The following is an 18,547-nucleotide window of genomic DNA, read 5'->3' on the forward strand; positions in this document are numbered from 1 at the left end:
AATGAAGAACATTTTTTCCAGAGTTATCACTGCATAGAGCAGGGATAGCTCACTCTCCCTCACTTTAATGTTCAATCAAGAGCTGTAATCCTAGCTGCTACTGAAGACTAGTCTCCATGGGTGGAGCTATGATTTTGTAAACAGCTAAAAACATTCTCCAAGGCTGTGAAATGGGAGAACAGAGACCAAGAGTAGCTAAAGGTTGTCAGAAGAAAGATTACCTCTATTAGTGGAATATTAAGGTCTTTAAAAAGGAAAAACAATTGTTAACACCTTTGAGTGAAGTGCAGTGGATCGAGTCAGTTAACTCCCTCAGCTGCTACTGGGGCATTACCAAAGGGATTACCCACTCTTTATTTCCTGTTTCATAATTTGCTACTTGACCCTTTAGTCTTGGACAAAGACATAAAGATATAACTACTGTAACTTCCTTAAGACATCACATCTTTGCAGGATTTTGAATATTGCTGGTGATAGCTATGGAGCTTAATTAGTTGATTGGAGGCAACTCCTGCCTTCCCTAAAACAGACTCCAATGAGAGCTGGTTGAAACATGGGAGATGTCAGTATTTGTTTATGTTCCAAATCATAATGAAAAGTCAGAACTTTTAATTTACTACAATGTGAGAATTTAGAAATACATTTTACAGAAATATTGAAATGACCATATTGAAATGTTTCACTTAAATGCAGTTGGAATATGGCTTTGAAAAAGCCAGAAAGTGTAATTTATATTTTATTGTTTTGCTATTTACAATATATTAAAACTTACAATATAGAAGTCAAAGCATGTTAACTTTTATGTTAGATTGTTTTGACTTCTAGGTTATTATATCATAAAGTTTAAATCAAATGCTCTAGATATGTTGATTATCAGAATGGAGCTTTATGAATCATTTAACCTAAAAAATCTTTTCAAAGTCACCACAGAGCTATTGGATTTCATTGCTTAAGCATTTTCTGAGGTTAAACTTCTGTCAAAAAGCTTTTTCTACTGTTCTTGCCCACTTTGGAGTATTTTGCAGTACAGGCTAAATTACTACTTTAAAATACACTTGTGCAACTTCATTGACTTTTGAGGGAGAGATAGCCCAAAGCATAACTTAAGACAACACTTAAACAGAAGATTCTTGATTGGAGACCTACGAAGAATTTCCTGGCAATTAAATTGATGAGTTCTGTGGGACAAAACAAGATGGGACAAAACAATTGAAAATATTCTGTAAAATATTGTAAAATATACTATAAAAAAAATCCTGGGAGCTGGTTGTGGGAATGAACTAGAACATCTAATAAGATTTTTTCCTTCTATGATATCTGATGCTGAATTTTATGTGTTATTGCTTCAGATAAAGGCTTTCATTCTCCAAGAGAAACAACAAAAGGAACATTTTTAAATAATTTTCTCACAATAGTGGATAATATTTTGATGTCTTTTGTGTTAAAAAATGTTTTTCAGACTTCTTTGGCATAATGATTTATTAGTATTGGTGCTGCAGGATTTGTGTCACCAGAGATCTAAAGCTAAGGTTTGACCCCCTTCTGGCAGATTAAATACAAATTATGCAAACTGCTGTGGTGTGGGTCAAAACCTAATTAATGTTACATGTCTTGAGCAGACATGTCTTGTTACATGTCTTGAGCAGACATGTCTTGTTACATGTCTTGAGCAGAGGATCATTTGTAAATGTGAACAGTTTAGCAGCCAGGTTGTTAAAGGATTTTTTCCCACTCTCAAATTTTGCAGTAGAAACCACAGTAAAAAAATAATAGCATATTACAAGAGTTTTCCTGCTGTATACGTGTCTACATGTCTTGGCTAAAGACATAAGAGCAACATGATAGTAGAACTGTTTGTGTGGTTATTATTATCAACATTGCCAAATGCAAAGCCCACTTTACACTTTATGTGATGTTTGCAACTTGTTTATAATATTTAGCACCAGAATGTAGCCTCACCTATAAAATTTCTGGAGAAAAGTACTGGATGTAATTAGAGCTACTTTAACAAATTGAGAAATGAATATGCTAATTCTGAATTTTTATGCTTACTCAAAACCAGTCACATTAAAGAATGCTAGTTAATATTCTGCAAGTGGATTAAGTCTCTTTCATATTTAAAATGTGTGTTTTTTAATGAGATATTTACATAGAAAATTTTCCTCATGCATTTCCTGTACTTTTATTTTTAGCCTAAATCAAGGTAAATAATTCCCTTAATGCATCCATAAATCCTGTTTGCATTAATGGCAACTATATATCTGCACTAAGTGGAAAATACACCTCTCAGGGCTTGATTACATGGCTGATCCACATGCAGAACTGCCACTGAAGTTGACACAATGGTAACTCCATGCATGGATTGGCTGCAGAATCAGGCCCTAAATTATTCCCTTAATGCCAGTTGTCTGGAATTGCCTGATTAAGTATTTTTGGAAGAACCAAAATAGCTTTTAGTTTATGTTCTGTCTTTATCTTGTTTACAAAAAAGAAAGTAGTGCTCAGGAGAGTGTTCCAGCAATAACTGGAGTGCTTTCTTCATTCATAGGGCAGGCACATTCAGCATAGTGGCCATCTGAGCTTCCCCAGGTTGCCCTGGCAATCTTCCTGACTTGGAAGAGAAAGGAGAATTTACCATCTCTGCTCATTCAGTCCTTAGATCTTCTGCTTAGCTGCCAGTGAATATGCTATCCTAACCCACAGAAACTGAACTAAGATTGCAATTCACTTCAAGAGCTGGTAGATAGTATTGGATTTTAGTCACCGTTGACCTAAGCTTGGTGGGTCTCCCATCCTTCTCCAATTCTGTTTTTATAAGTAGAATTGGATCACTTTGGGGAAAAAAGTAATTGTTTCCATGTTTTTAATATAATTTGTTTTATAACCTTCTGAGCTGGTTATTTTCTTTTCCTTTAGGCAAAATTAATAAATAAATACATCTAATAAATCAATTAATGGATCCCAAATTTCCTACAAGAGAAATACATATATTAACGATCTGGGTAGTTCAAGAGACTGGTAAAAGAGACAGAGCTTTTCTCCTGGATGGTCAAGTTAGCTGTACTTGAATAACAGAATGCTAACCTCGGCCTGATAGCCCTTTGGTGACCTGTTTGAAATGAGCCTGGTGGTTTTCACACCGTACCTATCACAACTGGCATCTTTTACTAACAGTGTCAACAGAGGCACCAACTCTCTGAATTGCCTACCTCAGGGTTAAGACAGAGGTGGGCAGAGCAGGGTCAGGAAGCAGGCTGTCTCATTTCTGTGATTAAAAAGAGCATGTCTGACTCCTGGGCTGTCAGTCAGCACTGAATTTACTCATGTTCACACATTCATTATTTATTCTTTACAAATGCATTAAACTAAACATAGGCAAAATGGTAAATTTTTGATGATCTGTGCATTAACCAAAGCATAGAAAATCAATGTTAAGAAAGAAACACCATCCTATGCTTTTGTGACTTTTGGATTTATGTATACTTTTTATATTGAAGTTTACATAACATCTTGTTCATAGTAAAACAATCTATCTTAAATGTCAGTAGGGGGCAGTTTGTTAGGACGGTGTGTCCTCGTGTTTTATTACTCATACCCAACCAGTCTTTTGCAAATGTTCCAGTTTTCTTTGCTTTTGGCAAGCTGCTCAGAACACCATTTCCTTCTTTTCATTCTGGTGAAGTACAATTGTTCTTTGCTTATACTATGTTGGCCTTTCCCAGAATTTAGCCTGGAGTTTTTATACACTGGGGAGCCTCCAATGTGTTTAGATTATAAAACGGCTTCCTAATATGACTCTGACAGAACCATGCTTGCAGATAATGCTGTCAAGTTAGATTTCAGTATTTGTGTTCCTGTAAATCTCTGCAGTAGTTTATTATACAGAAATAAGTGTTTCTCATCATTTTGTCCACTCACAAGTGATATTTTCAGGTTGTTTCCCAAAATGGTTAGAATTCTCAGCACTTTCTACTCTCCTAGAATGTCATATGTACTTTTCTCCCTCCTTTAATTAGGGATGTGTCGGTCAGTTGGCGTAAGCAACTTTCTCATAAATCATCTTGAACAACTGAAAGAAGACTGTGAAGTAACCCCTCATGTTAATCAGGTGAGTGCTTACACAGTACATTTAAGACATTTATTTTTAAAATAACCCCATCTTCTCCACCTCATCTCTGAAAAACACCTTGAGTTAGGTCAAGAAAATTCAGTTGATTTTTAAAAAAAAAGTCCCTGTGAGGCCAGTTGTCATCTTACCAGACATTTTGTGGCCAGTATCATAGTGCTAGAAGACATTAGCCCAATTTTAGTTGATGGCAACTTACCACTGAGCCTTGGCACTACCATGGTGAATGAGCTTCTTCAGGGCCTTCAGTATTTAAGAACTGCATTTTAAAATGTTGTTCCCTTAGCCAACACTGAAAACCAAGCCAAAGTGTGAAGTTGTCACATTTAAAGTTTCTGTGGTTTGAAACTTTACTGTTTCTACTTACATTTTGTATTATGGGTTAGTTAGAGTCTGCTATCTTGGTTCCATCCTTATTCCATATGTGATATAATTTGCTTAAATGGACTGCTTTTACACCTGAGTAAGTGTGACAGAAACTGGTCTTATATGGTCAGGAAATATCTAACACAGATGAAGACTTTCAAACCTGCACAAATATTTTAAATATGACCATAGGTCTTAAATGAAACCAGAAGAGAAAATGTATGCTTTGAAGATACAGTTAAAGATGATGATGTGGAAGAGAACGGAGTGTTTTAAATTGTTAAGAACCAAATAATTTTCTTTAAAAAGTGATAAAATGTTCAGACTGGAGAAAGTAGAAATGGCAGGCCACATCATAGTTGTTTCTGTTTTTAGGGCTTTAAGTCTCCCACCACTATCATCATATGGGGATATTTGCCATGCTCTAAGAGCTTCCAAAATTAAATATTATTAACTCTGACTATTCTATTTAATGAAAATAAGAAAAAGAAAACATAATAAACCGTGGGGTCTGTAATTATAATCTCGCATATGTCTTCCTGAGAAGAACATTTCACAGAAATTATGCTTTTGAGAGTGGTCCAGGCTCTCCTAGAGCTGGGCACACTCTTCCCTATATAAGTCAAGAGCAAAGTATGTTATTTTAAATAATAATGAGTCCTATTTAGTGTATTATAGATAATGAAAACATAATAAGTGGGCAAAGAAATTTGTTTTAAGTAGGTGAGTTCCATTTAGTGTATTATAGATAACACACTTTTGTGTTAGCATGTGACTTCTCTCCAAGAATATGTGGCCTAAACCCTTTTAACATTTAACAAGATAAGCTGCTACTATCTTAAAGTACAATATTGTTTCAATATCCCATTAAAATCATTACAAGACTAATTATAATTCTTTGGCAGTGCTGTGGCAAAATCTCCCTTACCCTTGATGTCAAAGTTGTGCTGATGTAATTTTGTGCCAGAAGCGGTGCTATGGAAAAAGATTGATGCTTCTTGTTTCCATATAGTGCCATCTTTTTTTTTTTTTTGGCTTCTTGCTGCTGCTTGCTTACTTGCAAGAAATGAGAGAAAAATATTGACACAAGGAAGCCATTGAAACTGAGAGAAAGTAGCAGTGTGTGCTGCTAGCTTCAGTCACAGAGTTTTATACTTACCTGCTTTCAGTGTTTCACTGGAGATACAAGGCACCCCTCTTTTAAAGCTTGTCTAAATAGCATAGAGCTTATTTAAATATTAGCTGCTGTCACTTTAATTCACTCAACACCATGGATGGTCCTGGTTACATCCTCAGGTCACATGGCAACAGGATAGTAACTGTCTGTGCTTGGGGCCCAAAATCTCAGAATATTTTTTGAGTTTAGAGTTTGAATAATCTCTTATCCTAAGTCCATTTTCTTTAATTCTATTAGGAATGAATAGAAAATGAAATTGTGGTTCAGAGATGCTTACATTTTATACAAAAATAATTTAGCTTTAACATGTATTCTGTTTAAATTGATATGATTTTCAAAGAGAGTGATTAGCTCAGACCTGCACTGCTGCAGCTTCCTTAGCCTGACGAAGGGTTTTTGAACCCAAAAGCTGTTGGCTACAAATGTCCAACTCGGGATCCTTAAAATTCTAGTTTATTAGGCAGATTAAAACACTGTAATCATAAACCTTGGGGCTGGTCCACACACACATGCACACACATACACACACACACAGTAGCAGGCTACAGAGTCAGGTATACCTATCCTACAAGTGCTGGAGTCTGTCGTTGAGGCTTCTTTCAGTGTGGTGTTATCTTCCAGAAGGGGGTCGCCGGCTGGTCCTTCTGGCTGGACAGGCCTGGTCGAGTTGGAGATCAAGAGGGCGCCACTGAGGGTCACTTTTCACTGCCTTTTATCTGTCCCTGGCAGACTTTGGTGACTCCCCAGGTGTCTGGTTTGCCCAATCCAGGGGTCATTGACCCTCGTGGGACTTCCCCCCCCTCGGTGGCTATTGGACAGCATCTGTCAGCCCCAGGGGTCGTCCGCAGGTACGTGCAGGTTTGGGAGTCCGTTGATGAATTTAGAATAGGGCTCTGGGAGTGGTCGATCTGGAGATATTCGGCCCAAAAGTTGGTCTCTGGTGTTGATTAACTCAGGCCAGGGCTTCTAGCCCTTGATCAGTGAGGTTTAGAGATTTCCCGGTTGTTACATTGTCTTCTATTGAGTTCAGCTTCCAGGTGATAATTGCTGCCTGCTTCCATGTTACACATTCAATCACTGATTCACTCACTCTTTCAGAGGCCAGCCTGATACAGGGAAGGGCAGTTTGATTCCTGCCCTTGTTAACAATGTTACAATGTATAACTTACTAAAACACATTTAGTTGCAAGTTGAAAGGTGAGGAGTATAAAATATAAGCTACAAATGCCATGGCACACAAATAGATAAAAATACCAAACTACAAGGGGAGATACAAAATGCACACATACAAATTTTAAAATACAATTCCTTATCTTAAAGTGAAAGAGAGAGGAAGGAAGAAAAGGTAGGAAAAAGAGAAACATATCCAAAGAGGGGAGAGCAAATGCAGGCAAGAGGAAAAGGGGGCTTTCTGCTACATTAGAGGAAAAGGGGGCTTTCTGCTACAAAGCTTGCTTAATAACTATTCTTCAACCATTCGGGTTGGTCTAATAAAAGATATCAAATTCACCCAAGGAACCTTGTCTGCCTATATCCTTAGACCAACATGGCTACAACCTAAACCCCTATCTCACATGGCACATTCCAGTAGAGATGCATGTGTCAAAAGCACATAAGCTCAGAGACGTTTTTGCTCTAGCAGTACCCACAGAGTTTACGAACAACCTGCCTCTCATGCTCTAGTCAGAGGGCATAAAAGGTATCTTCCTGTTCTCAACCACCTTACTTTGCTATAATGGTTCTGCTGTCTGTCCCAGAGTGTTTGGCCTACAGCCCAGTGGCAATGCATAGGGAGTGCACATGCACCCCCTGAGAGCACCAGTGCACCCCCTGTCAGCCAGCATTCCCGGGCAAGGGAGGCAGGCAAGAGCGCTGGTGTTCCCCCCTCCCCCCGAGAGCGCCAGCCAGGGAGTGCGCCAGGAGACATGATCTTCCTCTGATGACTGTGGACAAGAGACAGACAGACACACAACGCAGGTCTGATTTCTATACCTTCTTCACACATTGATAGGAACCCTACAACTCTCCCTCTACATCTGTCTTATCTCAGAGCAGAAAGAGAATACTTCGCCCAGACCTGCGTGCCCTTGATCTCATAGCTTGGATGCCGGGCAACTCTTGGCAGTAGAGTGGATCTGCTCTTCTCCTCCAAGAGACATTCTCATCCAGACCTAGACAGACCTACCTGGCCAAATAGGCTAGGTTTCTGGCCCAATATTATGTGAAGTTTCTCTCCCCTTTTGTGGTTTCTGTTCCAACTATCCTAGACCTACTGCTGGAGCTAAAGCATGTTGGTCTATCCCTGAGGTTGCTTCAGCTACTTCTAGTTGCCATTTTAGTCCCATGGAAGTCTGGATTCTCCCACTTAGCAAGTCTCAGTTAAATCCACAGGTATATGGCTGAGTTATTTCTTCCTCTAAGAGACTGAGTCCCTAGTCATCACAGCCCTGATGGTCACATGATAGGTAACTTGCTCTTTATTCCATCTGTCTATGAAGTTGGCATTTTTCACAACCATTACCACAGCAAAAGGGGTGGACGTGAGATTCATTGTAATACTGTCTTTTACCTAGACTAACTAGGTCTCCTTGTAGACTCATCTTAAATTCATATCCAGTATTCTCACTAAATTTCACCTTTGTCAAGAAATTTGTCTATTTCACAAAGTCTGTCTCATCAAGAGCTAAGGCATGATTACGTACACCAGCCATAAAAAGAGTCTTATCCCTTTACCTGTATAGGATTAAGTCTTTTGGAAAATGACATTAACTATTTTTTCCATAGCCAAAAGATAAAAAGGCACAATAATTTCTGTCTAGAGACTAATTGGATTTCAGACTGTAAAAATGTGCTATGCGGTCACTAAGGTGGAATTCAGTGGTCAGAGCTCGCTCCTCTAGGTCTCAACCAACCTTAGTATCTTTCTTGCAGAATGTCTTGATTTCTGATATCTGCAAGACAGCTACCTTGGACCTCTCCACATACACCTCACTAAATGCTAAGCCGTTGCGGAGGTTTACCAAGCAGATACTATATTTAGTAATATAGTTCTGCTGATCACCTGGGATTTCAAGATTCACCTCCTAGTGATCAAGGCACTTCCTTGGAGTGACCCACAGCGCACTGTGATATGGACAATTTCTCAAAAGAGAAAGAGAAATTAATTATCAGTGACTTGCGTGTTGTCCTTGTGCATGTCCTACATCCTGCCCTTCTTCCCCTTTTCCTCTTAGTCTTTGGTATTCTGGGATTCTGTGGGTGAGAGGAAACAGGAGCAGGAAGTACGCAATGCCCTTTATACTCTCAGTATGAAGTATGAGAGGCAATGTACGTGTGCATGTACAGATACTACTAGGACAGAAATCACCAAGGAAAAATCCTTGAGGCACATATGCACATACAGTAGAATGTGCATGCAGATAACACATCTTGAAGAAATCATGTTACTGGTAAAAAAAAATCTGTTCTTTCTGAAGAGAAAAGCAGATGGGAATCAGGAGAAAAGAGGCTCTGGTCTCAGCTTGCTGTGGCCCTCACAAATCAGGTGCTGTAGGTGCTTCTTTCTTTGAGAACCTAGGAAAAAATATGTTCACATTCCTTAACAAAAAGAAAACAAAACTGGATCTTTGAGAAAACCCTCCTCTTAGATATTCCCTTTTAGCTAGGAAGATTGCAGTCTATAGCAGCTCCACCAGCAATTCATGCTTAAAATCTCCTGTCAGATTCTCTATACAGAACCTAAAATAATAAGTACCAATGTTCAGATGTTTAATTCTGATACCACATAAATTAATCATAGAGAACATTACAATGAACCAGAAGCTATAAAACTGTAGAGTCTACAATTGGGACATAGAAGTGATAAGTACAGATTTATGGGAGAGGGAGATGTACTCTCTTCGAGGCTTCTTGTTCCTGTCCTTTAATAAGAGAAAGCAGAGATTTCCCAGGAGTTTGTTTAATTAACCTGAACACTGTAATTGAGCAGCTAGAAACAAGTATAAACTATTATGCTCTAAATGCCACATATTAGACCCATATCTGTTAGTATTTCTTAAAATACAAAATGGGCACAACAAGTTTGTATCAGTCTAAGAATAGTGAAAACAGTTTAATGAATGATCATGTTTTCATTAGTATTGAGTTTTACACCCTACTTCACACAAGTTTAGCTCATTAGGAAATTATTACTTCCTATATAGTGTGGTCTCAACTGTAACAGAAACTCAACCTCCTGGCCCAAAATCGCATTTTAAATAGGAACATAATGGTCAGGATTACCCACTCTGGAAAATTCACAGAAGAATGCCACAAGAACCAAGAAAACTAAGTTTGCCCTCAAATGGTGAAACTTATGAGGACCCTGGAGTGGAGTGAAGAGGGCTAAGGCCTTCTTGCCAACTGTTTATCTGGGTTATACAGGTGGAAGACACTGTAGGCAAATGGGGGCACTTGTCTGTTGGCTGCAGTGTCTTCTTTCCAGGACTTACAAAAGCCTTTCTGACTTTGGGTTCCCATGTGGCTGACTAATAGCGATTGCGAAGGGGTCAGTGGGATTCCATACAACTGCAAACGCCTTGATAAAAACCCTGCCAGATATACACAAAACAATCCAAGGACTTGGAGAATAGTGGACCTTACTTCATCAACATATGATTGATAATCTTTGCCTGAAAAAGATCTGGCACTAAAATAGCATGGGTGGTACAGATCAGGAAGTAGGTGTTGTTAGTAAAGAAGAAAAGCTTACATATTGGTCATGCAGCCTGTGCCCTTCTAGCTAGTACTGTTGTGGCCTCACCTTCAAAAGTACTAAAACTTTTCCATAAATGTTTGAAAAAAAAGTACTGATTTTTAAAAAAATATTTTACAAAGAAGTTACCTGGTCTTGTCTACCTCACAGCAAAGTATCACAGGAATTCCCAGAAATAAACTTAGCAAAATTTTGGATCCAGTGTTTATCATTTCCAGAGCAGAAGCAACCGTATCTCTATATCCGTTTGGAAGGTGACATAACAGCATGTTGGACTTGATATAAAAAATTTTGGAAAACCCTAGAACTGTGCAACTCTGTAGCCTTAAAAGACTAAGAGCTAAATTCTGTTCAAAGTTACATTGGTGTAAATAGGAAACAAATCTTCTGAAGTCAGTAGAGTTATTTCAGATTTGCTTTTACATGTTTAATTAATTAAACCTACCCAGTAAGACTCTTACCTAACTATCCAGTTCCTATTTTCTTTTAATTTTATTATAGCACTCATTAAACAATATACCATGTAGGTAGTGTTCCTGAAGGTTTGTCAAGTTCCACATTTCACAAATTAGGAATATTTTTAACATGATGCCCTGGCCATTAATAAGTGTTTAAAATCTATTATAAAAATATATCTACATTTCAAGCAGGCACCTGTCTCTAAAATGTTCAGTGGTCGTGTTGTATAGTCAGATACTTAGCAAATACTTAGTTCCCCTTTGGTTTTCATTAAACGGTATTTTGAAAGGAACTGCTGGCTCATTCTTTTTCTTCCCCACAGTTCTGTGCAACAAACAATGGAAGTATTTCCTTTTCTGTTCAGATGCGAGTAAATGAATACATGAGTGACCTAAACACTGACCATACAAATATAAACATTTAATACAAAGGCCATTCAAAGGTCAAGAAACATCAAAGGTTGAAGACATGGATGTGTCTGTTGCTTGAACCTTGTCACCAGTCCACCCAGTAATTTAGATCATAGCAGTTTTAGGCTGACTCAGCCCAGCCTTCGAGGGGTACAGTTTTACTTAGCGTGTATTGAATGAATGCCAACTTATTGTTCCCGACTATTGTTGTCTGAAAAGACAACATGTACTAAAGATGAGAAGCAGGAAACGTTCTTTTTTCCTTTTTATGGTGGAAGAAATTTTCCAGATTCCACGTGTTGATGTAATTGTTCTAAAGAGGTTTTTTCCTCAAAATACGCAAGAGTTAGATCATTGAAACAATGGTGCTGGCTATTTGGTTTGGAGTTGTGTCACATGATTATACTGTATCTACTTAAAAGAAAACTCCAGTCATTTTGATTTGAGCATACAGGGAAATTGAATTGTACAGTGCAGAAGATACACCGTGTTCCAAGATACCATTTTTTATGGAGGTGAATTTATACAGTTCAGATACAGTTTCAGTTTGGGTAAGGGCCAAAAAAGTTTGGCTGCTTTTCCAAACTTGAAACTTTTGAGGATTCATTTTCCAAACCATCAAATGACATGCATCTTCCACTTCCATAGTATGACTATACCTCAGTATCTGCATTCTCTTTCATTCCATATCAGTTTTTGGTAATCTGTGATCCTCCTTTCCACCAATGGTACCCAGCATACCTAGTCACATAACTTCAGGCTACCCACTCCTTTCTCTCCCTATGACACTACCTTAACTCATAATTCATGGTTCTCCCATGTATTGTCAATTCCAGTGCATTTTGCCTTCATGTCCTGTATGAGAAGTCATACACAGGCCTAGTACTCTGTTTTGATCAGAAATGTCTTTATTCCCCTCAACTATGCATCACAAAAATGTGGAAACAAGGAAGAAAGCAAGGAACTGAAAGCAAGGATGGCTAAGACACCAATACACATGACCGGATCTGGGGCTGGGTTATACTAAGTAACCACCTGTACTCCTCAAAAACATTCTGCAGTCTTTGTGCTAATGAACAGAAGTGCAGGTCCAGCTGTAGAAGTGGCTAGTCAGCTGCTTTATATAGCTTGCTTCCAAGGGAAAGAGCCTTAACGTATGCAGCAAATTGCTACCTAAGTTCCTGCAAGAGGTTTCTGCATTAATTCCATCTCCATTTCTTCCAAAGATATGGACAGCTATACACAAATCTTCCAGAAATAATGTTACTCCCTTCCTGCCGATTTTATTGTAGTGTAAAAAACAAAGTTCAAAAATACCTTTGCTGTATTTTCTTTTAAGTACACACTGACATAAAAGCTTTCCTTAGGTTTTTTTTTTCCCTCCACATTCATAAAAGGTTGAATATCACCCTTTCCAAAGACCCCAGGAGCTGCTGGATTACTGTAGAAGCAGAAACATTGTCTTTGAAGGATACTGCCCTTTAGCCAAAGGTGAAGCTCTTGCTCATCCTAAAATAATTCAGCTGGCAAAGAAGTATGACAGAACCCCTGCACAGATCTGTATACGCTGGAGCATACAGGTAAGTGTGGTGAGCAATACAATGGGGGCCACCATGATGCGTATATGTCAAGGAATAATGTGCTTTCTTTCCATCAGACCAAAAACATTCAGGAAAAAAATTGTTATCCTTGATCTACTGCTGCACCAGGGACTAACTTCTCATTATTTGGTAGCGGGAATGTAATATGCTAATCATAGCAGTATTTTTAATACAGATATAATCTGATTTCAACAGAGTAAAATACCAATAAAAAAGATATTTGTGAACTAAAAAGCTACCATTGGTGAGTTGTATTGCTTGCTTTCTATCTCCCAACATATAGCACTAACCACTGAATACAAATGAATGTTTTAAATTGAACTGAAAACTAAAAAAAATATTTTAGAATGTTATACACTATATGTAATTATCATTATAAACAGTGGTATATAGATATGAAAGTGATATTTGCAGAGTAAAATCAAGGCTGAGGAAGGAATCTTATTTAAATTGTTGCTCTAAGAAATGTTTGGAAAACATTCTGGTTTCCTTTTAAATTACTATTATGTTTAATGATGAGCCCTATTACCTTTTTCAGAATGGGGTTGTCACTATTCCAAAATCTACAAAAGTAGAAAGGATACAGGAAAACTGTGAGGTAAGATCTTGTTACGGGTCTTGTATGCCTAATGACCAAATTATTGTTGATTAAATACTTTGGGTCTGATTCTCCACTTTATTTACATCAGTTTCATGTCAGAGCAACTTCACTAAAATTGGTGAATTATTGCAAAATAAATTTTGTAATACAGTAGCAAATAATCCCTTTAATAGCCAAACCTGTAAGAAACCAATTGAAATGTATAAAAATGAACAGGGTGTTACTTATTGAAATTAAGCAGTTTACTGAAGGCATAAAGTTTTGTGTTTAGTTTTCATTATTATTTTTATTTAGTACATGGATTGTGGCAGCACACAAGGGCCACAGCCAACATCAGGGTTCTTTTGTACTGGACGCATAGGAAGACAGTGGGAGGAATTCAGTGCTGTACTGAGAACTAGCCATACACCAGGGCAAAGTGAATGCAAGGGGCTGTAAACGACAGGAAGCCCTCTGGAAGCTAGAGAACTGGCAGAACAAGCCTCTGTACCTCCCTGCCTCACATTTTCATGCAAGAGAAGAGGTCTTAGGAAAGAAGGGATAGATGAGTTGGAAGGTGAAAGAGAAATGGCATCATCTCAGCTTATGACTTTGTTGTGCCTTTTTCCATAGGGTTTCTTCTGGCCAGTTGCTCCTCCTCTCCTATGTCAGTATTCAGCTGAGTTGTAGGCTGAAGTCCTTGTTGGTGGCTCTGAGTATATTCTTTCTCGGGAAACATTTTCAATAATATATGGCCATTGGTGCATTTCTAAAGCTCATGGTATGTTTTCAGGAATAAGTTCCATCTCTGCCACTAAGGATATCTTTACATGGGATTGGTTAGCAGGAAGCAGATGGACTTTACCAGAGTAAGGGAATCCCACTGCCCTTTAGTTAAGCACTTTGTGACCTTGTGTGTATGTGAATTAGTTATGTGCACCTCTGGTAATATTTGATTGAACAGCATTCTATCAACAATCTTAAAAATAGAATTTCCTTTCTTTTTTTCTTCTCTTTCTTTAGTATCTTCTTTCATTCCATACCTTGACCCCAGGTCCCACTATATAACTGATCTGTGCTCCTTTCAATGGGTGTACTGAGAAAGTCACATACTGTCAAAGTCCATTGGCTGTTATTCAATTTAAATTTAGGTAGCCTGAAGGCTGAGTCTGTGACTACAGTGGGGCATTCCAGCAGCCAGTTATTGTTGGACTGTATAGGAGAGGAGAAGTTTGCTTGGCAGCAGTTCAGGCTCCCCTGGGTCTTTCTGCCACTTGAGATGGACCTTTGATGAACATAGAAGAAATTAAGTCTACACAGACACTTTGCTAAGAGAACACTACCACCAACTGAGTTGTAACAGTAGCCCCTCCCTGTGGGGACAGGTCTGTGGCTGTAGAAGACCAATGCATGGGATATAAGTGGCTACTCTCAGGCTACACTGAATGCTAACGGCTGCAGTAAATGCCATCACTCCCTGTTTTAGTTGAGTACACTGGGTGCTCTTCTGTAAGGAGACTCAGTGGATATACATAGTTTGGAATTCACACAAAGACTTTGGTTTGCTGGTTTAATGAAAGTACGAGGACTTAGTGATTCTTTGTGGTTGGCTGAAGTCCTGTGGTGAGGTGCTGTTAACCTCTAAACCTAGCTTCTGAAAATACCAAAGAAGTGATGAGCTCTGGCTTTCAAAGGAATAGCAATTAGATTTTTCTTATATCCTTCCTGAGGACGATATGGAGAGCTGTCAGAAGTAGCTTTGTCATTACTTTTGCCTTACCCTTTTGGCATTAGGCCAGGGTTCTGGGGACTAGGGTTGCAGAGCCCATAAATGCAAATAGCAAGCACAGTAAGAAGGAAATGGACTGGGTCCTGTCAGCTCTACCTTAATAGAATTCTATTACTTCACAACAAAAAAGGATAGTCTTTGGGGCAGAAGACATAGACAATCTTCTACAAAATTAAATACATGTAAATAAGCTTAATAGAACAGTTTCTAGCTTTTTCTCTGTGTCCACTGCATTAACCACATGTGCATTCCCATAGGTATTTGATTTTACATTAGCAGAAGATGATGTTGCCATTCTAAATGGCATGCATGATGGGCGACATGTTTCCTGGGACCCAACCCCTATTGTGTAGCTTGTAAGGTTTGAGCTTTTCTTGTGTTGATGATCTATTACTCGTGCATTTGATTTAAGCTTGAGCAATTTCACTGTAAGAATCGAATTGTAAGCTTGATGGCTCACAGTAATTATCATTGATTGATTTCAAGTCTGTCACATCTGATAACATGTATATGAAACGCTCCTTTAGGATAAGATGCTGATATAGAAATATACATTTTTGTTTGAAATATTTCTCTCAATAAATTTGTGACTTGTGTTGCATTTGATGCTTCTGTTATTTGGATCTGATCCAAAGGTACCTAAATCCATTTAAATCCTCTTATTAACATCAGGTTGTTTGCTAGGCAGATGATGGTAGTGTACATGGGAGAAAACACTGGGTATGAAAAATGCTGCTACTACTGATACTACAATTATTACTATTATTTATTAGGGTAGTGCTTAGAAAATTCACAGTCACAGGCTATTGTATAAACGCATAACAAAAAACGATCCTGGCCTCAAAAGAGTTTACACATAAAACAATAATATGGATTCAGAATGAGACGACAGAAGCCCTTCCAAAAGTCCACATACATTTAAATTACTCACAGGACTGACATTAAAGCAGGAGAACAGTAACAGCCAGGCACAGACTCTGATAGAAAATAAGCAGATGTATATAGAGACCAGTAGGTTAGGGTTTGCATCTTTTCATGCATGTGGTCCTCCAATGGAGCATGTGCTTCTGTGGGGCAAACAAGATTCAGCCCATAATGAAGTTAAACCAAAAATATATGTAGGCTCTCTCAAATTTTTGCACAAAAGGACAGACATATCATAATATATCCTCACCCTCCCTGAGCCAGATCCCTCTGGCTTAATGGAAAGCAGCTCAAAAAATTAGATTGGCAATTAGAAGAAAATTCCCAGCTATCAAGGGAGTATTTATGGAAAAGATGCTATGATGGGACAGGAAGTTCTGTTACACCATTTAGTATGCATGACATGGAGTCATGCATCTGTGGTCCCCAAGTTGGAGAGTAAAGTAACTCTTGTAGTGTGGAAGACATCTGGTAATCTCTTGCCGAAGTCTTTTGCTGGTCATCAGATGGGAATTTTCCCCCTCTTACAAATACTTCTGGTTTCTGTAGGACTTGAAAGGATTTCTTCTTCCTTTGAGGCTGTAGAACATTGGTCACTGCTAAGCCTGGGAGTTTTTGACTGGGGTGCACTGATACTTTCAAAACCCAGGCATTCCTGGCTAGATCATCTTGCTCTTCCACTCAGGGTCATACTCATCATCATATTTGTGCTCAGATAAGGATTTTTCTCCTGGGTCTGAATGATATGGACTTCAGGAGTTTTTGCGTTCCTTTGTGGCATGGGTCATGGGTTTTTTTCCTAGCATCTTCTGAGCGTGTTAATCAAGTCTTTCCCTGTTGTTCAAGCTGCAGGCATAGGCAGTGCCCTTCTCTTCCCTGCGTTTACCTGTGGCACATTTTTGTTCTGTTGGATATTGTTCCTTGTAGCAATGGGTGAGAGTTAGAGGTAACAATTTAGAGGATTCCTTTGCTTAATGCTTGCCAGTGAATGCAGGAGACTGGAGTTGATGGTCCCAGTCCTGTGTTCCTATGTTTCTTTCTGTACCAGCTTGAACATCTTCATGGTCAATCAAGCTATTGCAAAGTGTAGGAGTAAGGGATCAGCATGCCTCATATCAAAGCCTTGAGATTTGACCCTGCATGATTTTTGCTGTGCTTAACATGCTGTCACACATCAGTTAATTATGAATGTACAGGGTTTTTTCCCTTTATTTTTTCAGTGGTTTGTAACTGAAATTTAACACAGGAGATGCTTTTGATTTTAACTAGCTAATCCACTGAAAAAAATAGACTGGTCTAACTCTGCATGATTATTGCTTTCATTCCTGTTACAGAGTCCTGTGTGTTTAGTTGCAGCTTTTGATAAGAATTAGTTTAACTTTGATGCGTTAGTCCCAGAAATCTCGTTACCAGAATATATTGATCTTCTGATTTAATGATAAAAAGCCTGAAGACATGGTTTACAGATATATTTTGAGAAATAAATGTGCAGGGTCTTTATCAGCAGAGCATTCAGCTTGTAGTCATGTTGGTTTGATATTTTTGGAGTTCCTGTGTCTAGAAAGGTATGGAAAATGTGACTATGATTTATATTGTGTTTCGACTTCCTGAGGCCATTTTCCCACTGCTGTTCTGTTTTAGTCATATCATGAAACAAAGCTCCTCAGTTTTTATCAAGAACCAGCTTAGCAGCAAGCCATGTGCTCTAGCTGTTCATTGTTGTTTGTCCTTGAAGTTTCATTTCTACAGAATTTAACTACGATACAGACAGATTTCTCCCCTTGGAAAGTGTTCCTTCAGAACCGCTGGCTGGTTCTGCAGACATTCCAGAGAAAATACTCATATGCTGAGCTCCGAACTTGCAGTGGGGTTTTCCAAGATGGTCAAGGAAATAGACTGTCTCAAAATCTGCTTTTACATCCATGCAATTCTGTGTTCTAAGATAGATTTGTGCCTTCATACCAAAGATCAGTGGTCAGCTTTTAAAAATGGCCTTTAATTTGGGGTGCCTCTTATATTGACTGCCCAATTTTATTGACTGCCCAGGCATCTGATTTTAGAGTGGCTGAGTCACACTCACTTCATTGGCATGGTGCTCTGAAAAGCAAGCTGCCTCAATGCAAAACATAGGCATCCCAAATTAGAAGGCAGTTTTGGAAATTTGAGCCCTTACGCATTTGTTAATTATGACAGGAATGATTTCACTGGCAAAAGGACCATGAAGGAGCTCTTTTTTGCAAAGAGGTACAAATAAGTTTTTCTGCCTATGACATCAACTAATGCACCTTCTGAAAAATAATTTTTCAAAATAAACTAGTGTACTGACACTCATTAAACTTGTTAAGATTTAGCAGTAAGACAA

General features: G+C 38.5%; 1 protein-coding gene and 1 long non-coding RNA gene across 2 annotated transcripts in view; both read left to right on the plus strand.

Annotated features, from left to right (window-relative positions):
• LOC132250775 (uncharacterized oxidoreductase ZK1290.5-like) overlaps positions 1 to 18,547 on the plus strand; it is a 96,296-nt gene that overhangs the window by 69,865 nt on the left and 7,884 nt on the right. The window contains exons 4-6 of the mRNA XM_059728086.1: positions 4,017 to 4,108; positions 12,689 to 12,871; positions 13,431 to 13,490. Coding sequence (XP_059584069.1) covers positions 4,017 to 4,108; positions 12,689 to 12,871; positions 13,431 to 13,490 — 335 coding nt within the window. The remainder of the gene's footprint in view (positions 1 to 4,016; positions 4,109 to 12,688; positions 12,872 to 13,430; positions 13,491 to 18,547) is intronic.
• LOC132250776 (uncharacterized) lies at positions 4,115 to 11,173 on the plus strand. The gene is made up of 2 exons (XR_009462391.1): positions 4,115 to 6,706; positions 6,867 to 11,173. It is a non-coding gene; the product is annotated as an uncharacterized LOC132250776 (long non-coding RNA).

Source organism: Alligator mississippiensis, chromosome 5, assembly GCF_030867095.1.
Source record: "Alligator mississippiensis isolate rAllMis1 chromosome 5, rAllMis1, whole genome shotgun sequence".
NCBI classification, from domain to species: domain Eukaryota; kingdom Metazoa; phylum Chordata; order Crocodylia; family Alligatoridae; genus Alligator; species Alligator mississippiensis.